This window comes from Tachysurus fulvidraco, chromosome 26 (assembly GCF_022655615.1).
Source record: "Tachysurus fulvidraco isolate hzauxx_2018 chromosome 26, HZAU_PFXX_2.0, whole genome shotgun sequence".
Lineage (NCBI taxonomy): Eukaryota > Metazoa > Chordata > Actinopteri > Siluriformes > Bagridae > Tachysurus > Tachysurus fulvidraco.
Genome location: NC_062543.1, coordinates 5,934,750 through 5,957,074, shown reverse-complemented (window position 1 = coordinate 5,957,074; position 22,325 = coordinate 5,934,750). Strand labels below are relative to the sequence as shown.

At 37.8% G+C, this 22,325-nt stretch overlaps 1 protein-coding gene across 1 annotated transcript in view; it reads right to left on the bottom strand.

Moving 5' to 3' along the window:
* Window positions 1-22,325, bottom strand: part of srrm3 (serine/arginine repetitive matrix 3) — a 77,629-nt gene that overhangs the window by 25,371 nt on the left and 29,933 nt on the right. The window contains exons 2-3 of the mRNA XM_027132977.2: window positions 20,348-20,580; window positions 7,582-7,683 (exon numbers count right to left, since the gene is read on the bottom strand). Coding sequence (XP_026988778.2) covers window positions 7,582-7,683; window positions 20,348-20,568 — 323 coding nt within the window. The 5' untranslated portion in view covers window positions 20,569-20,580. The remainder of the gene's footprint in view (window positions 1-7,581; window positions 7,684-20,347; window positions 20,581-22,325) is intronic.

Here is a 22,325-nt window from a genome sequence, read left to right as displayed (position 1 = left end):
TACAGTATTCATACACTCTGAGCCTACCTTGTAGTGATTATGTAGCAAAATCACTACATATAATATGCAGTGGGTTATAGAGTATGTTATATTATAGTGTATTGTACTTTACATTGTGTTGCATTTTGCCCTTATGGTAAAAAAAAAAGAAAAAAAGCTTGTTACAATTTTCATTGTTTAAACCAAAACCTTTACTAAATAATCGTGTTTAATTATTTTAGTTCCATAGTAAAAAATTTCTGGGCAGAATTTTTTTTTCACTATTGAAGTTATTATTATGTTATTATTTAATGTGGTTAATATAACACACACACACACACACACACACACACACACACACACACACACACACACACACACACACACACACAAGAATGAATAATATCTAATATCTCAGAGCAGATTTAATACAACTATTAAAACATATTAATTATCTAAATAATTGAATTATGTTTAGAAAAGTAATCTATGGATGTTATATTACACTTTTTCTCTGACCTCCTGTTTTTGTTCTATGTGTTATTCTGTGAATTGGTGAAAGCGGGATAACTGAACTGTCTGAGCATTTACACGTGAAATTGGATTAGGAATGAAATCTTAACAATATAAAGGTTTCAAATATCCAGACATATGCATGTTACCTGACCTAAAACATCACCGCTCTCTTCCACCCCAGTAATCATGCTGGTATCACTCTTGTTTTGCTTCATTGGCAATCTGTAGTTGTTGTTTGTCCTTTCTTATAATCAGTATTTGTCAGTTTTACTTTCCCATATGTTTTCCTTGTACAACAAGTGAGATAGTGATGGTTATCAAACAGCTTCTAGTTCACACACACACACACACACACACACACACACACACACACACACACACACACACACACACACACACACACACACATACACACATACACACACTTGGGATTTGAGCATAAGGAGGATTAGAGAGAACTCTACCATCTGCATACACATCCTGTGTGTGTTTGTGTGTGTGTGTGTGTGTGTGTGTGTGTGTGTGTGTGTGTGTGTGTGTGTGTGTGTGTGTGTGTGTGTGTGTGTGTGTGTGTGTGTGTGTGTGTTCAAATCAGGATACATTGAGCATTTTGCATACTAACATTGCACTGTGTCCTTTCTGCTCCACAGTGTCTTTTTCCTTAAATGTACTGGAGTCATTTTGCACTTTTAGTGTTGCAGTTATACACTTGCAAGTCTATGTAGAGCAATTACTACTAGTTTGAGTTCCTTTGATGCTAAAACCAGCGAGCCTTCAGAGACGCTCAAGGACTTAACTTGAGGTTTTTACGTCTTTAAAATGCATAACCTTTCTGTCATCTCGCCATCTCCCACTTTTCTTTGCTTTACTTCCATTCTGTTTGGATTTGACCGAAAAATCATTCTTAGTACAAAAAACACTTCATAGCTACACAATTCATACTGTTATTTTCACTGATTTCTTTACAGAAATACAGAATAACCAGCTTTAATGTGCCGAATAATTAGAAGGAACTTTAGCATACTCTTTTTTTATTTTTTAGTGTATTAGTTTTTACAGATTTAAGCGCTTCCTGCCTTTATGCTTCATTCGCATTGACCTTTACTTCTTAAAACAAACACTACCAACAACACATATATCCTCTGGTTATGCGACAAAATCTATCCAGTCAAACTAGAGCATGAAGAGTTCATTTTTATAGCAGGTCACCCTGTGGGTGAATGACTTCACATTCATCTCTGTCTGCGTTTGATGCCTAAAGCATTCAAAGCAATGAATAATAGGTCCAGTTCAGTTAGCATGAAGCTCTGTGCTTAGCCGTAATACAAAGAAACGGTCTCAATATGCCTCTTTTTAGCTTTAGATGGATTTCAATATGATGCACTAAGGCTAGTTAAAAGTTTAATACTGAGATCTGTCACCACATATATCTCTCATGGGTAACTTTATACTTTCATATATTACAATTTAGGCTGTTGTTCTTCAAAAAAATAACTTTTTCTAAATTTAGCTGTGGATGAGAAGCACAAGCAGCAGAGCTACGGCCAGGAATCTAAAACAGCAGAGTTACAGTATATGCAGCATAAAGGTTTTAAAAATAATTTGTACAACCTAAATTTTAAAACCTAAACCTACTGTATTAAGGATTTGTTCATACATTCAATACCAAGTAAAATTCCCAAGTATTGGAATGCCTTATTAACACATTAATTAAAATTTTCATTTCGGATATATATACTGTATAGGGGGGCACGGTGGCTTAGTGGGTAGCACGTTCGCCTCACACCTCCAGGGTCGGGGTTCGCCTTGTGTGTGCGGAGTTTGCATGTTCTTCCCTTGCCTCGGGGATTTCCTCCGGGTACTCCGGTTTCCTCCCCCAGTCCAAAGACATGCATGGTAGGTTGATTGGCATCTCTGGAAAATTGTCCGTAGTGTGTGATTGCGTGATTGAATGAGAGTGTGTGTGTGCCATGCGATGGGTTGGCACTCCATCCAGGGTGTATCCTGCCTTGATGCCCGATGACACCTGAGATAGGCACAGGCTCCCCGTGACCCGAGGTAGTTCGGACAAAGCGGTAGAAAATGAGTGAGTGAGAAATGATATATATATATATATATATATATATATATATATATATATATATATATATATATATATATATATATATATATATATATATTTATGTGTGTATATATACATATATACACACAATCCTAAATAACCTCTAAACAATACTTGAAAGCAGGGCAGATTTCCAGGCCTAGATAGAGAGCACTAGGAGGAAATCCTCGATGAGAGTAGATTTAAAGTTAATGATTATGCCATTATGCTGTAACACACTGTGATTATTAGGTTCTAACTGGTTTTAAATGGAGCGATAAAAGCGGATTTAAAAACACATGGATAACTGTACACTATATGAACTGTATCAGTGAAAAGAAACTCTAAATAAAGTGGAACCAGAGAAGGTTAATTTTCCAAGAGGATCAAAATTAAAATGAACTGTAAACCAAAATGAGCCAAAGTAGAGTTAAAAGTTTAGGAACCGCTGACAATTTCCATGATTTTCATTTATAAATATTTCGGTGTTTGGATCAGCAATTTCATTTTGATCTATCAAATAAATGAAGGACACGGTAATATTTCAGTAGTGAAATGAGGTTTATTGGATTAACATAAAATGTGCAATATGCATCAAAACAAAATTAGACAGGTGCATAAATTTGGGCACCCCAACAAAAAAATGATATTCAGGTCTGGAGGACTGGGATGGCCATTCCAGAACATTTGAGCAGTGTTTTGAGTCGTTGTCTTTTTGAAATATCCAGCCCCGGCATAACTTCAACTTTGTGACTGATTCCTGAACATTATTCTCAAGAATCTGCTAATATTGAGTGGAATCCATGCGACCATCAACTTTAACCAGATTCCCAGTACCGGCACTGGCCACACAGCCCCACAGCATGATGGAAACTCCACCAAATTTTACTACCGGTACCGTAGCAAGTGTTTTTCTTGGAATGCTGTGTTCTTTTTCCGCCATGCATAATGCCCCTTGTTATGACCAAATAACCCAATCTGTTTCATCACTCCACAGCACCTTATTCCAAAATGAAGCTGGCTTTTCAAAATGTGTGTTTGCATACCTCAAGCGACTCCATTTGTGGCGTGTGTGCAGAAAAGTCTTTTTTCGCATCACTCTCCCGTACAGCTTCCACTTGTGCAAAGTGCGCTGAATTGTTGAACGATGCACAGTGACACCATCTGCGGCAAGTTGATATTGTAGGTCTTTTGAGGTGGTCTGTGGGCTGTTTTTGACCGTTCTCACCATCTTTCGCCTTTGCCTCTCTAATATTTTACGTGGCCTGCCACTTCTGGCCTTAACAAGAACTGTGCCTGTGGTCTTCCATTTCCTCACTATGTACCTCACAGTGGACAATGACAGCTTATATCTCTGCGAAAACTTTTTGTAGCCTTCCCCTAAACAATGTTGAACAGTCTTTGTCAGGTCATTTGAGAATTGTTTTGAGGCCTCCATGTTGAGAGCAGAGTCAAAGAGAACAACAACTTGCAACTGGCCACCTTAAATACCTTTTCTTATGATTGGAGGCACCTGTATATGAAGTTCAAGGTTTAATGAGCCACCAAACCAATTGTGTGTCCCAATTAATCAGTGCTAAGTACTTACAGGTTTTCAAATCAACAAAATCGCAAGGGTGCCCAAACTTATGCACCTGTCCAATTTGGTTTTGATGCATATTGCACATTTTCTGTTAATCCAATAAACCTCATTTCACTACTGAAATATTACTGTGTCCTTCAGTTATTAAATCAAAATGAACAAACACCCAAATATTTATAAATGAAAATCATGGAAATTGTTAGGGGTTCCTAAACTTTTGCATACGACTGTATATAGGTTGCAGACATGTCAAATCCACCTAGAGTCCTACCTCAATCCGAAAACTAAAGTTCTTTCAGCCCAAAAAATATCAAAATAATTGTCAGATGTCATCTTCATAAGAATGATCTAAGAGATTTGAAGAACTCTCTTTTTCTCAACCCACTAAATGCCATTTCTAATTTCTAAACCTTGGCACATTTGGCTATAATGCAAGACTGAAAACTACTGTGGAGATGAATTTGGGATATTCATTCATTCATTTTCTACCGCTTATACGAACTACTTGGGTCACGGGAGCCTGTGCGTATCTCAGGCGTCAGCGGGCATCAAGGCAGGATACACCCTGGATGGAGTGCCAACCCATGACAGGGCACACACACTCTCATTCACTCACACACACACACACTCCGGACAATTTTCCAGAGATGCCGATCAACCTACCATGCATGTCTTTGGACCGGGGGAGGAAACCGGAGTACCCGGAGGAAACTCCCGAGGCACGGGGAGAACATGCAAACTCCACACACACAAGGCGGAGGCAGGAATCGAACCCCCAACCCTGGAGGTGTGAGGTAAACGTGCTAACCACTAAGCCACCCCCCCCCACCCCCCCGAATTTGGGATATTTTAACCCAAAAACAATAGAATAATTCAAAACAATACAAAAAACATCTGGATATCATAAACACAATACAAAATTTGGTTTGCATATTTGAAGGAAAAGGGCATACACTGCATTTAAATAAACCTAAGAAGATACAGTACAGGAGCTCGAACTATTCTTCATGCAGAAGGGCGCCAGATCCTCTATCAAATAGTGTCCATATGTGTAACATGTTTAATATATAATAATAAATTTTTATCTAAGAATAATAATAATAAATATTAAAAAAAAAAACATGATAAAGGCTGAGGAAAGTCTGAGCGTTTATCAAATAGTAATCAAAGGGGTGCCAATATTTTTAAAACATTGATAATTATAATTTCCCTGTATGTTAAGCTAAAAAAAATTTTGCTTATTAAATGTTTTCCTGCTTATATATCGGGCATCACCAAATGGCGGACAGAGTGCCGGGTCTGCCCGGACCCGTTAAAATTCTAATATTATCATATTAAGCATCTCCTTATTATAATCTAATATTATAAGATTATATAAGCTCTTTGATATTAATAAAAAGATAAATCTTTCGTTCATGCGCAGTTAATCTAGTTATTACGACAGGAGCGTCATCAAAAGCCAAGCCAAAAACAGATTGTTTCTGTTCCATACTCCAGAGCAGAAGGTGGCAGTAATGATTAAGATTCAAATTGCTAGACAATTAAGATTCAAACTGCTGGCAGGACAGTTACATGCCCATTTCTCTCACTAGGATGGAAAGATGGAAAGGGAGTAAAGAGAGGTGGAAAGGAGAGAAGAAAAGGGAGCTGCTCAAATCTCTGCACTTTTCTTTTATTCAGTAAATTCTGCCCTGTTCTATTTTACTTGAAATGTTCTTTTGCCTAAGGTTCCTGTGTTATTAATGTAGTTAATGTTTAAAAAAGGGGCAGCTCAAAAGTCTTTTGTTTCATTTTTTTCTTAAAGATTAAAAGCACTTTTATTTTATTCAAAAGATTCTGAATGTTTTACATTACTTGAAATATAGGCCCTAAGTTCAGGCTGCTCAAAGCTGTGTTTTCAGAAGAAAATTCAGTGTCTGTTGTCTGTTACTTGACATGTAGTAAAGACAACTACAGGATTGTTTTCCATTCAAGTGCCATACAAGTTCAGACATTGAAAACACTTGAAATGTAACAATAAATTATATAGAATTGTATGTGTGTTGTTGATTTTATTAACATGAGGATACACTATTTTAAGTGACAATATGAGATTCGGACCTTTGCTGGGAGGAAATTTTAGTAACTCTACCTCTTTGAATTTTAATTGAATACCCCTGTTATATATACTTAATGATTCGATATTTAAATCGATATATACATCATTTTAAAGCTGAATGCATACAATATTGAGGCTGTGGCATTTAGATAAAAAGAATATGGGACGAGAGAGGGAGAGGATGAGTCTGGGTGGGTGAGTGATGTGATTTTATTAAGCTGCTGTCCCACAGTCACATCTGTAATGTATGGTTGCCGTGGTATCGGCGAGGCCACACTGTGGTATTAACAGAGGGTCATTTTTCACCTGCAAAACAGCAACATCAACACTCTGAGGAGCTCAGGATCCAAGACAGCAAATGAGGAGAAGAAAAGGATTTATAAGAGAGAGAGAGAGAGAGAGAGAGAGAGAGAGAGAGAGAGAGAGAGAGAGAGAGAGAGAGAGAGAGAGAACCTAACATGTAACACGACAGTACATGTACTCGCTTACTTTATAGCTCTCTTCAATCTGTGTAGGAAAACATAAAATTACAGCTTCACCTCTTGACTCCTTCCAGAAATGTTAAATACAAAGTACATCTGCTTACAGGAAATGTCATCATATAATATGAAGCCCGCAGCAGGCACTCAGCAAATGAATGCTATTCTAGAATTTTCATCAACACCTTCGGACTGATCAGAATTGAGAATTAAAGAGTGGTGTTTTGTAATAATAAAGAAATATTACACCTTCAATCCTGATATTATTAATATAATATAATGGATGGCAGGAGTCTGAGACTGGCTCAGGCCTCTCAATATTAGTTAGTGGCCTCATTATTTATATAAAGGGTCCAAGAAAGTGTGCATGTGTGTGTGTGTGTGTGTGTGTGTGTGTGTGTGTGTGTGTGTGTGTGTGTGTGTGTGTGTGTGTGTGTGTGTGTGTGTGTGTGTGTGTGTGTGTGTGTGTTTTTCCACTGTAGGAGCCACAATTCAATAAGGTCTGAAAGTGACTGATGGCCAAATAGTTGTGTCGTGTCTGTGTGATAATGTGTGCATGTGTGTGTGTGTGTGTGTGTGTGTGTGTGTGTGTGTGTGTGTGTGTGTGTGTGTGTGTGTGTGTGTGTGTGTGTGTGTGTGTGTGTGTGTGTGTCAGATGGTAGTATCAATTTCATTTCATCTTTCAGCATGAAGCATGGATGGCACCCGACTGGTTCTATGATTAAAGTACACTTAATATTAATGATAGGGTTATTTTTATTGAGGATATATTACTCTCATAGTAAGAGAGAGAGAGAGAGAGAGAGAGAGAGAGAGAGAGACTCACGGTGGTCTCGGATTAGATCCCTCTCTGGTGATGACTCCCTCTTTCTCCATCAACATCTGCCGAAATGTCCCGACCTTCTGCCTGATCTCTTCCTCTGAGTATCTGCAAGTAAAACAAGATCAAATGAGTGAACGTGATAAACAAAGCGTGCACATAGATTCCCAGGTTTCATAAAGAATAGGAAAGAGCACAAGGTCTGTCACCTCTTTGTACAATTTCTTCTCTCTTTTTCTCTCTCTCTCTCTATCTCTCTCTCTCTCTCACACACACACACACACACACACACACACATACACACACACATAATATAAATGCCACAATCTCCACGCTTCTCCCTATCCTTCTACTACAGAATAATAAATGACATGGTGTGCGTCAGAACCTGTGACAGGAGTCTAATAACATGACATGGTACAAGGCCATGACATACATGTATCGTGTCAAGCGCTGTAATAGAGATGTCATACACATACAAAAAGAGGTCACAGGATCATTGTGTGTCAGTCAAACATCATGACAGCGCAATACTGTATGTCAGGAGACCTTCAGCTCTACATCAATCAGTAAGCTCAGATTAGTAATTAGAAGTAACATAGCAGCCATTTTCTTACTGAAGAATGTCTTCATTTCTCGACATGCTGGAATGGTTCAACTGTTTGCTCACAGCAAAGTAAAAAAGATTGAGATGATATGTAGTTAGATACAGAATTATTACAGAATAAATGATCAAAATAAGTATAATAATAATAAAGTTAATACTGTAGCATCTTTTAAAGCCATCTTTTCACTGTCGTTAATTCACATACAAAATGGCTTTTTCTTTCTTTCTTTCTTTCTTTCTTTCTTTCTTTCTTTCTTTCTTTCTTTCTTTCTTTCTTTCTTTCTTTCTTTCTTTCTTTTCTCTTTGTCCCTGGCCTTGTTTTATAATTGGTCTGTTTGCTATTGTGGGCACCTGTTCTTTGTCTTAGTCTGTGGCTTTAATTAGTTTGTGTTTTATACCTTCCTATTTCTTTTGTCTTGTCACAAATCCTTGTAAAAAAAAATACCCCTCACAGCCTTTTTGCTGATTTCCTGATCTAGACAGTATGGAATATGAGAATCATTATTGGTGTAAGTGTCAATTCAACTATTTATTGCTAAAATTTGACACTTTTATACTTGAGCTCAATTCCCTTACTAATTCCAGCATGCCTCGGGAAAGTATTGACATAGTCGCAAAAAACACTGACAGGGTGAAGGCTCTCAAGTTTTCTCTGACCAAGCACTGAGTAACAGCCCATAAATACTATCCAAACTCACCGAGAACTCTGGCACTCATGGAGCCTGAGTTTAATGAGGCATTGGTGAGGAAGAAGCATTGTGACTAGAAAACAACATACTATCGGTACAAATAATAGGCTTGGTGATTAGTCTGAACATTAAGGATCTTATGCAGATTCCTTATGAATATCACGATCCAATGTAATGTAAAATATTGCGCATCATTTTTGATTACTACTCCTTATTTCTTCATATTTTAATTTATTCTGTTTTCACCATAGGTTCTTTAAATCAGTTTATTTATATGCACTACGTAATGAGAAGCAGGCCAGATTTTCATTTTAATTTATTTGAATTGTATAGTGTGTAACTGCGTATTTGACGAAATAAATCTTCAATCTCAAATTGAATCCTGAATCTTGAATCTTCAACACATATAACCACATAACCACAGACCACTTGTACCACCACATTTCTTCCCAAGTAACAAACATGATTATTAAGCAAAAGTGCAGCGATGTTATATAAACGTACAACAAACCTACAATATTTTCAAACTCCGCATCGTTCAATTTCATCAGCAGGCTGCGTACTAAGATAACAGTATAAAGTTTTTAAAAGATTCTTCAGTGATTGAACAAAAAAAGCAGGAAACAAATCCATCCGAAGATCAATGTTAGCTGTGCTCTCCTCTTGAACTCCTGATCACAGATGGTAGTGGAACTTTTGGCATTCAAACTCATATTCACTCACAGTGGATCGACTCAGAGCCAAGTAAACCACATACTGTATGAAGGGTGAACGAAGGGTATTTTTATTCCTTCCAATATGCTGGAACACGTCGCTGTAGTGTACGTGTTAAACCTGGGTGTGAATACCCACTGTGCCTCGACTGGGGCTATTTTTACATCAGCTAATCATCCAGGAAGGCCAAACTCATTAAGCTTGCTTTCAAAGTAAGGAGAACAGATATCTTACAAGAAAGGGGTTATCACCAACTCATTAGGAAATCAGGTAGCATGATTGAAGAGTGTCCAAGTCATTCTGGTTTGTTTGACCAGATAACTTGAAATCACTGCAATAAAGTCTAAGGCTGGTCTTTTACTTGGCACTTTTATAGATAGGTAAAATGTTTTTTTTTTGTGTGTGTGTGTTTTGTTTTTAAAGATCACTCTCAGAATAAAAAATGTGGATTGGATTTTTCTAAGTTTTTTCTGAATTACAATATTTTTTAGATCTGAAAGTTTGATTGAAACAACATTTGTATATAGTGGTGCCCTAATCCAGGTATCCAACTAACTGTTTCTAAGATTCATGTAGAAAAATGTCCATGAGGTATTTCAGTTTAAAATGTTAAATATAACACATGCAGAAAGTTTTCTGACTCCATCATAATTAAACCTCCTACTAGCAGACAGCAGATTAATCTGGGCCTTTCTCCAATAAAATATGAATATCCATCCAAAATAAATCCCTTGTGAGCAAGACATCTGTGTAGCTTAATATCTAACTAAGGAGGCGACTGTAAGGACAAAGTCAAAGTCATCCATGTAAACATGCGGCTCACGTGCCTCATGTGCTCATGTGCCTGGAATCAGCTGTCAGCCAGGACAGAAGGAGGAAAACGTTGCAGGTCAAGCTATTTTCTGATTGGAGATCAGATCACGACCTCGCCACATGGAAAGCACTTCCTGAGATCTGACGTGTCGGGATACAGAGTAAGAATTTATAATGCGCTCAATGTAATTTATCGCTTTCAGATGGCTTCGTATTTTAATATAGAAATAAGCCATTTTTTATTCTATCTCCTACATGACAGCAATACGGAGAACACCGATAAAGGGAAAAGAACTGATTATTCACTCACAATTCGCTCGCCATTTTTCTGTTACGGAAGACACGTACTGTATGCAGCGTTTCATACATCTTACCCAGCTAAATCCACTGTGGATCTGTATGCAACCACATCCCATTTACATTTAATCATCTCCATAATGCTGTTACGTAACTTGACTTTTTTTTTAATCATGCACCTTCAAACCTAAAAGATTTTTAAAAATTTGTTTCTTTGTGAAACCAAGAGGCAGTCAGGTTGCAGGCAAGATCTTGAACCTTGGGCCTGAAATATGTAAAATAAATAAATAAATAAATGACACTGATTCCAATTCTACAGAAAAACATTGGCCTTGGTAACACTGGTTGTCTGGACACACCGCAGCATGCGCATCATGGTGCTTAAAGATTCTGTTTCAAAATGGTGCAATGGTTAGGTCATAAAGTTATGTAACAACCGGTCAAAGATCAGAAATGAAAAGACACTGTCTACATCTGTTCGGCTGAACGCTAAACAAAATTTTAAAGCAATGAATAAAATAAACGAGTAGCCTATGGTTTGTATGTAAGCCTTGCTTTTGCTTGTCGAGAATGAAATGAACGATGAAATGCTGCACAAAGTCTACATGAATAGTAAGGGCAGAGATGTTAGAGAATACGATAGCAGTGTATGGATTGATATGTGATGAGAATTGTTATTTGATTATGTTTTGTGTCTGGGGAGAAAATAGAGCGGTGAGAAAGAAATCAGTTCATTAAGAGCATGTCATGTCCCTTACACCTCCAGCTACTGCAGCCTGAAAATGATGCTGACAGAGACTCTGTGTGTGTGTGTGTGTATGTGTGTTTGTGTGTGTGTGTGTGTGTGTGTGTGTGTGTGTGTGTGTGTGTGTGTGTGTGTGTGTGTGTGTGTGTGTGTCAGAGAGCGAGAGAGAGAGAGAGAGAGAGAGAGACAGAGAGAGAGAGAGAGAGAGAGAGAGGTATGCAAATTAAGAAACCTTCAGCAAAAAAGAGGGGAAGATGTTCTCTCAGTCGAGAAAACCCATACTGATGCACAAGCCCATTCGCAGTCTGAAATTATTAGATCAGATATTGATCTTCTTTTAATGTTTAATGGAATATAAATGCAATGTAGTCTTGTGTGCTACGTGCTGACATTGAGAGAGAGGGGGGGATGCAGATTCGGTAGCTCTGCCTCGTAACTAATGCAGTGAATTGCCAAAATGAATGATTGTTTTGAGTTATATACAGCGTGTGCTTTCACTTCTCATATCAGTTTCTCCACACTGCTCTACTGGTAAAGGCTGGCCGATTTTATATTACTGGGGGTGGATGGGGGATTTTTATGGACGAATGCAACAATAATCTCAGCTGTTATTTCACTGGCAAATCTTGAGGCATCAAAATGTTCCTTGCTCTCATGAGAAGTACTGTATGTGTGTCCTTGGTTTCCTAATAATACTACTCTTATGGAAACCTCTTGTTAAACAGCATCCTCTTTCCTTGTGTTCCTAAACTGATTATGCGTAGACGGTGAAAGACCATGGTCTCCTTTCCCATGCTACTGTGATCAGTCAAAATAACTTTTTATTGATACTGTATGTACAGTAAGACTGATTTCTTCATTTCTTTAATTTCTCGACTATCTAGATCTTACGTAAACCGCCATATCTACATAAACGTTCCATGACATCCAGTGACATTTTTGACCCATTGTAGATGTTTTTGGTGGTGGACAGGGTTCAGCATGAACAATCTAAACAGTTTAGCACTACACAGCTCCATACGCAGCAAGCTGCAATGCACTGTGTTCTCACTCCTAGCCAGTATGAACTTTTTCAGTAATTTGTGCTAGCTCTTCTGTGGGATCAGATGAGAGGTGCTAGCCTTCACATCCCACCTGAATCAATGAGCCTTTGGCCCTCATGACCCTGTCTTCACCATGACCCAGTCATCTTTCCATCACAATTTGTCAATTGTCAAAATCGTTTAGATCCTCGTTAATTAATCCTCCTTCCAACACGTCAACATTGAGTACTGACTGTTCATCACTTGCTGCCTAATGTTATTCCCAAAAAAAAAAAAAGTTAAAAACATTAACTCTACTTAAATAGAGTTGGCAAAGGTATAGAAATGTCTTCCAACCATAATATGGTCACTGGTGCGTATCTTCTGATAATAAGAAAAATAATCTAGATATCGAGCTAATATTCATTTTGTTGTATTTAAAAAAAGCAGTATTGTCTTGTAATATGAAAAAAGTGGCTTTATATTGTAACCATAGCAACTCTAACATCCGCTGAGTTACATTACATAAAAGAATACACCTGTGGTTTTGAAGACATCCTCAATAAGCTTCGGAGATCAGACATATTTGCTCAGACATACAGTATTCATTATTATAAGTCTATAATAATGCTTACTTTATTGTAGAAGATTAAGCACCTACTCCTGTTCCCATAAGATTCTTGTACACAATAGGAGAAAGCAATTTCCCAAACTGGCATTCCTGCAGGACAGGTTGTGCTCATACAGTGCTCATAAACATGGCAGGGCCCAAATGGCCCCGTTCTGACAACCGGCAGACTTGCGATGTCAAACAGCGCCGTTTTCAATTTAGTTTAGCATGCCTCTTCTGGAAAATGAAATCAGAGCAGCGTGTCCTGTCTGTTTTGTGAAGCTTCCAAGGCCCCTTTACACATTATTTGCCTAGTATAATACAATTTCAGCCTTGTGTCACCTCTCTGAAGTGGGCCAGTACTTACCGGTATCAAGTACTAGCACCTGCATGAAATCAAAAGAATAAATACCCTGTTTATACACCCTGAGCTGTAATTTTTTATAATTACATGAAATAATATATTTCAATACGTTCTAATATCAACAAATAAGCAGTGTTTATTCACCGATTTCTGGCCAACGCTTGATAACAATGTAGTTCTCTATGTGCTACCATTATTATTCAATAATAAAGACTCTAACCTGATCTCAGAGAGCTCCTAATATAGCTTAAATATTTTTAAATGGGAATCCTAAGAGTGATTCAGGACCAAACTTAGAGCAACTCTGAGCATGGAAAATACAAAAACCTTTGTCTTTGGCTTAACCCATTACTAGGTATCACAATCTTAGAAAGATTTTCATACCTAGTAGTAACTATACTAATATAATAGAAATATATTTAAAGCACTCCTATTTTTTTTTTATTGGGCGTGCTTTAAATATATGTCTATTATATTAGTATAGTCCATTACAGGGGTTCCCAAACTTTTCAGACCGTGACACCCCGACTCCCACTCTGCGACCCCCCGTGGGGTCGCGACCCCCAGTTTGGGAACTGCTGGTGTATTATAAGCCTTCACTTTGTCTCTATGTTAAGATATTTGAGGTTATATCGTGTAGGGATTACTTTCATGACCGATCATATTAGAAATGCTCTAACATCTTTATGTTATAAATGTAATAAATGTAAATCTCTTCGACACAGCACAGATTTCGGCACACAGCTATTGCATTCCTGCTTTCAGAGATGTTTCAGAGATGTTAGCGTATCTCTAAATGACATAGAATATTTAACATTTCTGCACTGTATCTGAGATTTTATCTCTTGTATGATATTTCACAACAATAGTCCCTACACAATCTAATCTGTGACATCTTATTAACTCAGTATCATTATTAAATATTGTGTACAATACATTACTTCTCCTTCTTCAACTTCCGGCCATTTTCTCCTCTGATAAAGAAACTCTCAAGCCTCTTAAAAGTCTTCCTCACTACTCCTAAGACTTTTTGACCTTAAGAGCTCTTTTAAGGTTTAAGATGCTTTTTGAATAACTTTTGTCCTTACTGGGTAAGGTTTACTGTCCCTACTTTAATTCTAAGGGGAAATGCCACATTTCTAAGAATTTCTTAGAATTTCGTCATTAGAAGCAAATCTTTACACTAAGAATTTCCATGAATACGGGCCCTGGATTTAAGGTTTGATTTGTTCTGATATGCTTTTCAGTTCAACACTATTTGAATGATCATAGTCATCTCTCTTGACCCCCCTTTTTTTAACTGCTGCTCACTGGATGTTCTTTGTTTTTGACACCAACTTAAATCACAGGAGTCTTAAGCTTAAAGAAATATAGCATTCAAATCTAAATCTATAGCATAGATGATAAACAACATGAATTTACAGTCTGGGCTAAAAGGAAATCAGCCCTAGTCTTCATTTCTTTCCTTTGTAATTAAATGAAGACTAGGGCTGATTTCCTTTTAGCCCAGACTGTAAATTCATGTTGTTTATCATTGTCACTCATTAAAATGTCAGTGTGATAACGCTTGATAAAGCACTAATTGGGGATCATTTATTCAAGTTGGCTTCACTGATGTATTCATAACACATCATCTGCACATAATATGTAATAAATGGCAACAAAGGTGGATTATTTTCTTGACAACTGATTTTGCAAAATGCCTTTGGAGGAAAACATTTCTAAAGTAAATAGACTAAAAACATATATTGTCCAAACAACACTGTCTGTTTAACATGATTGCTATTTTTTAGTCTTTTCATTCAATGCCATGAGCAGCCTTCAGATAAACTCAGACTTTCGGATGTAGCTGTTAGCGTAACTAGCTGTTAGTTGTGTGTATATAAATAACTGTTATATATCAAGTGTGAGAGTGCACTAGCTTAACATACACACATTTCACACAACATGATTTCACCCAGGATCACAGTAACCAAGGGCAACCATCATGCATTCAGTGCTGCCTGGTCACGAGGGATCCGTTACAACAATACCAGGATTTATCGGTTGTGGTGCAGAGGACCTTTACTATTGCCAGCCAGCATTTGTGTGTGTGTGTGTGTGTGTGTGTGTGTGTGTGTGTGTGTGTGTGTGTGTGTGTGTGTGTGTGTGTGTGTGTGTGTGTGTGTGTGTGTGTGTGTGTGTGTGTGTGTTAGTGTTGGTTTATCTCTTCTTGCTCAATAAGCCACAGAAAGCAATTCTGAGTGGATCTGATGCAGTTAAAAGGAAAGGAAGTGAGCCAACACTATCTAATCTGTACCTGCTGATAAAGAAGCTCTAAATTCTACCTTTTATTAAAAAGCCTGCACTTTATATTCAACAGATATTCAATGAAACCTGGTTGAACTCTCTCTGTCTGTCTATCTGTCTGTCTGTCTCTCTCTGTCTGTCTCACACAGACACACACACCCACAGGTAAAAAAAAATGTAGATATAGTTTAGTAAGATACCTTTATAGTTCATACTGTTCAGTCAAAAAATACTTTCTCTTCAGTTCAAGAATTAAAGCACTTCAAATTGCAGTTTGCTTTTATGAAAGTCAAGTCATCCAGTCATCTATTAGCAGTTAAGACTGGACTTTCTGGATATTTTTGTGAATTTCAACAGATGTTCAAGTCAGATTTATAGTCTACAGTCTTATGCATACTTGTATAGTTTTACATCAATAAAGACTGCACATAGCCTTTAGGAGTGTGTGTGTGTGTGTGTGTGTGTGTGTGTGTGTGTGTGTGTGTGTGTGTGTGTGTGTGTGTGTGTGTGTGTGTGTGTGTGTGTGTGTGTGTGTGTGTGTGTGTGTGTGTGTGTGTGTGTGTGTGTGTGTGTGTGTGTGTGTGTGTGTGTGTGCCAGCCCATGAGATAACAACTACCATCAAGTCCACAAAATGTTCAGCTTCTTGCCTCAAACACTATAATAAAATGATGAATGGAGCAGAATGAAAGACAGAAGCACCAATCAGTTCGCCATGGCAAAGAAAATAAAAACATTTTTCTTGCCTTAGGTAACTACAGCGTCCGTTATACAAGTCCATGTGAATCAGCTGTTACTATGGAAACATTGTTACAAAGAGTATTCACCCATGCTCATGAAAATGAGATAATTGTAAAAGAATATCTGAAACCTCTCGTGAAGTTTTATCCAATTTTCCATTAGCATAAAAAGAAGAAACATAAATCCTAATACAAGATAGGCTGATGATGGACAGATTGAACATTTCGTTTTTATATAAATACTTTCCCCTCAACCCAAGAATTCCAGGAGGGGGAAAAAATCAACAATTTCTATCATGTGTTGTTTGATTGTTGGCTTGTTTTTTTATGAAAGCAAATGTATTACATGTGCATTATATACCTTTAAATAGTTCCTGAGGTTAAAGAGACTTTATTAACGTGACTAACTCTATAATTCACTGAAATGCTACACTGCTGGAAGGTTATATTCATCTGTAAGTGTTAACAATAACAGTTCTTTAGTCCAGTACAGCCACTGTTATGTGATCTTATTAATTTTATTGTGTATTAAATAATAATGTAATAAAAATTCAAGTATCTTTTATTTTTTTCTCAATTGATCTTCTCTCCACGTCCTCCTCCACCTGACATCATGGCTGATCCTGCTTTGTGTGTGTGTATGTGTGTGTGTGTGTGTGTGTGTGTGTGTGTGTGTGTGTGTGTGTGTGTGTGTGTGTGTGTGTGTGTGTGTGTTGGGAGGGGCACTAAGTAGACAGGCTGCTGAGAGGAGGGGAGTTGCAGGCGACTAATTGGCTCCCAGGGTGGAGATGCCATAAAATACATTTGACAATGAATGCCCTCTGGCTGCAGTCACAGTGCATATGTTGTGTGTGTGTGTGTGTGTGTGTGTGTGTGTGTGTGTGTGTGTGTGTGTGTGTGTGTGTGTGTGTGTGTGTGTGTGTGTGTGTGTGTGTGTGTGTTGTGTTGTGTTGTGTTGGGAGGGCACCTGAGTCTGGAAAAATCTAAATAATGGGGCAAGGATTAAATTTTTTTCTCTGTGTGTGTGTGTGTGAGTTTGAGTGTGTGTGTGTGTGTGTGTGTGTGTGTGTGTTGTGGTGTGGAGATTTGGGAGGACAACTTAGAAAAAGAAGGGCAGGGATTAAATTTGTGTGTGTGTGTGTGTGTGTGTGTGTGTGTGTGTGTGTGTGTGTGTGTGTGTGTGTGTGTGTGTGTGTGTGTGTGTGTGTGTGTGTGTGTGTGTGTGTGTGCGCACTATGGGGTTATGGGAAGACACCTAAGTCTGGATAAATCCAAATAAGAAGGTCAAGGGTTAAGTGTGTGTGTGTGTGTGTGTGTGTGTGTGTGTGTGTGTGTGTGTGTGTGTGTGTGTGTGTGTGTGTGTGTGTGTGTGTGTGTGTGTGTGTGTGTCTCTTCAAATAGTACCCGGGAGCTTTTTATTTTTATGGTGTGTGGTCTAACACTCTAATCTAGTGATGCACACCCTTCCAACCCCCTGTAGCACAAATTGTTTTATATTTTTTGCTCATTTTATCTCCAAGTGCCTGAGCATTAATTAAAAGGTCTTCACCAGTGACATTTACAGGTCTTATTCCCAAAGACACTTATCATACACTAAAGCTATGATAGAGTATGATAGAGCAGAGCACCAGTTCTCTCTGGTACACAAACATTCAGTGAACAACCTTCTGCCATTTTACACCACATTCAACTATTAACGCTGTTGTGATATGACATCAGCATTAGCATGATTTTTTATTCCATCCATATTTGAGCTTAATACGCCATGTTGCCTGATAATATAATAGTGTATATCTTAGCAACAAGCCATGTTCCTGTATATGATTTGTCTGAACAGTAAATTTGACAGACAACCTGTAAATCCTGTTTGATTTATTTAGTCACTTAGTTAAACTTATATACCTGACTAGTTAGCTAGCTAAATTAGCTGTCATATTCTACAGTAGCTAAATAGAAGCCAAAAGTTACGTCAGCTAAAATGTTAGCTAGCCAAGTAGTTTGCAAGTAGTAAACAAGCTTTAGCTGTCATATTCTCTGCCACTGATTGCCAAGTCAGAATAGCTCACATCAATCAAACAAAAGATTTGTTTATCACTTTTAAAATGAGCTAACTCATGTAGCTGACATGTTAACTGTTAAGCTAGTTCACACTAGCCAAAAAGATAAAATATGCCACAACACATAAGTTTCTCTTTAGCACTAGTGGAATTAGCCTTGATAGCCAGCTACTTAGCAGCTAGTAAACAAGCTTACACTGTCATATTCTTTATTACAATAGGAAAGCCATTCGAAATATACAGTACCACAACAAGTAAAAACGATTTTGCTAATTAATAGCAGAGGTTATGCTTAGCATTGCTAGCATTACCCTAGAGTAACTGCTAAATTTGCTTGTGCTATTATTTAATAATAGCCAAAATATACTAATACAGACATTTCCTTATCATTATTAGCATTAGCTAACTTAGGTAGCTGGCTAGTTCACTGATTGTAAGCTAGCCCGCTTTGTCATATATTTCCCGGCTAATAATCCTGTCACAATATACCACAGAAAACAAACATTTTGCTACTTATGAAGCATAACCTTTAAAAAAGATTTTACTATAAGTATGTAGTTTTTTAGAAACCGAAATAACTTGTTAATTATGTTTAAGACGTTTAATTCAAATCTCAATAGATCAAAAATTGTAAATCCATAAATAATATCAGTCTAAAGACAACTTTAATAAAATTATGTTCGGTCAGGAAAAGCTAATATTTAAATAGCTTGATAAAGTTCATGATTTTATTTTTTTGTGGTTTAAGGGTTCTCTGGCCACCATACACTAGCTAAGTGCTTGATTCGTATGGGTTTTTTTCCCAGCCGAGCTCCGTGTTTTCCCCTTCACTGAAACTTCTTAAAGCAACCATCCCCCATGAATTTTTCACTTCAACCACTGATTACAAGGCAATATTCAGGAGCAAAAGCTGCTTTGCAGGGTGCCTGTATAAACGGGAGCTGGCCCCTTGGCAGATGGTCGTGCTCTCCTCCCTGACATCCTGCTTCCTATCACACTCATCTATCTGATGGCCAGCACTGCTAATGAGGAACATACCATCTGCTGTTCTAAGAGGGGGTGTTGGGATAGACTACATGGATTAAGTGCATTAAGTAGATCTAGTTTATATAGGGAATATAGGGGGAAGGAAAAAAGCTTACCCTAACCCTAACCCTGTAGGTAAACGGCTTTTCAGCAGCTGAAATATTAGCATGGATTTTGAGGGGTTTCAGTGTATGGAATTTAAAAACAGATTTAATTTTGCCAAAATCAATGTGAACATAAATTCAACCCTTATAAATAGGTTATAATTTTATTTTTTGAATGTTTTGCTGAGACAAAAGAACAACATTTCAGCATTTCAGCACCGGTTCGGCATTTTTTCTTTCTTGCTGGTAGATAAATTCCTCTCACAAGGTTAGGCGCACAAAGAGCTTCCTAAGAAACACACATCTTCCATGAAACACACAAGTTACTCAGGTTCACATCCCTCCTGAATAATTAGACAAGTCTTGCTACCTGACTTCCTTAAAAGCCCTAGGGACAGCAGGTGTAGTCTGTGAGTAAGTGTGTGTGTGTGTGTGTGTGTGTGTGTGTGTGTGTGTGTGTGTGTGTGTGTGTGTGTGTGTGTGTGTGTGTGTGTGTGTGTGTGTGTGTGTGTGTGTGTGTGTGTGTGCGTGTCTTCCTGAAAAAAGCATTACTTTTTCCTCTAGCTACTATATGTCACAATGGATAATAATAGAATATATAGAAAAAAAGTGTGTGCTATCAAAAACATCATATACAAACTTAAGCAAGCATTTTTTAAGTGTTTTTAAGTGTTAATGTGCACAGACATTTTCTCACCCCTGTTCCTCCATCATTTCTTGCAGCTCCATGCATTTCAGCTCCACTCGTCTCTTTCTTTCATGGTCCAAGATTTCACGGCGAGCTTTCTTCACAAGCACAGGCTTTGGTGGAGCAGCTTCTTCCTCTTCCGGATCTTCATCGCCATTGGGGCGTGTGGTGGCACCTGGGGCACCGTTAGCACTGGCCTCAGGAGAGGGCACCCTTGCCCCGTCGTACATGGCCACAGCTCTCTGAAAAAGGAAAAACATTGTCACTGAAAGGATGTCCTTTACTTACATGTATCTTACCTTAACTTAATCGGAATAATTAGGAGAATATAAAATAGTCATGAAAAATTCATGTTTTAAAATTCTCCTGATGGCAAAAATGGATGCCAGGGTGGCAATTTTTGTTATATAGCTTTAGGATTTTTTAGCTGTAGTTAGGCCATAATTTTTTCTAAGACCTGGCAACCCTGTTTGTTCATAATCACTGCATTGTGCTTTGAACATTTATTTCATAGAATTTGAACATTTATTTCTGAAATTAATCCCAGTACATACTTTCAAACTGTATTGTATACAGAAGAGCTCTTCAAATGCTCAGTATACCCACTGAACCATTCAGATCAATAATTCATTGCTCACGGCCTCTTTGCTTCGTTGCATTTTAGATGTATGCTTATTGATGTGGACAGAATGACATTAAAAAATTCTTCATGGTTGAAGGAGGAAAATATTTTAATTGATGAGTAAATGACATACGTGGTTATTGTTAACACTTACGAACACAGCATTCCTGGATGAATTTATGCATGTAAACAGCTAGTTGGGCCAGTGGTGGCTCAAGTGGTTAATGCTCTGGGTTGTTGATTGGAGGTTCAAGGTTCAAGCTGCCACTGTTGGGCCCTTAACCCTCACTGCTCTAGGGGTGCATCATGTATCATGTATCGTGTATCATGGCTAACCCTGTGCCCTGACCCCAAAAGTTTGGATAATCAAAGAAAGAATTTCACTGTGATGCAAGTTTATGTAACAAATCTCCACCTTCCATCTTTTCCAATACTGTATGTATGTATGTATAATAAGTTGTTATGTTCCTTTTTATATAAAAAGTTGATCTTAGCAATTGGCATATTGAATTCGTTAAATGATTCACATGATTCAGCTATTGTAGTTCACCTGCATCCTGCTCAGTATTCTGTATGCGAGTTACCCAAGTATAAAGGGCATATGTTCGAACATCTTCCTAACATACTGAAAACACAAAAGCAAAATAAATGTGAAATGAGAGCGATTGAGCGATAGATGGGTCTATAGTCTCCAGCTCTCTGGGACAGAAGCCAGAACTTGCTCCATTAATGAATACATTTTTCATAATGCAGAATATGTTACCACAGAGTTTAATCACTGACACTGTCAAATACTGTAGCCTAAGGTCTTTTAATGCACTCGTACGCAATAAATGTCCCTATCTCACAGTGTCAAATTTAACTGATAAACTTTAATACAAAAATCCTAGTTTGTTATTCAGTTGTACATGGTTAGTTAGATAATGATGCAAATCTGTCTATATTTGAATAGAAAGTCAACAGCAATGCGTTTAGATTGTCTTTTGTCAAGCTTCCTTTAGTCCGGGTGTTAAAAGCAAGAGGCAGAAGGGGCGCATTTAGCGAGCAAGCCGTGCATTGTGGGTAAAATCACGAAGCGATGCATAGCCTAACAGGTGGTGCGGCAGCAGGAGGCATCGTCGCAGAATTCATTATCCACTAAATCATCAGCTTCAGAATTAATGTGAATTACGTACATACTCTCGCTCTCTATTCCTCAACAGCTCTCCAGTCATAATAATAATCATTTCTCCACCCACTCCACATCTCCACATCTGCCTGTCTCACTTCTCTATTAAGAAATCTACAGAGCAAATATTTCAGAAGTCAAAGTTGGTTTTCTTAAGTTTACACAAAAGGTTTTTGCGGTAGATATTCCCAATAAAC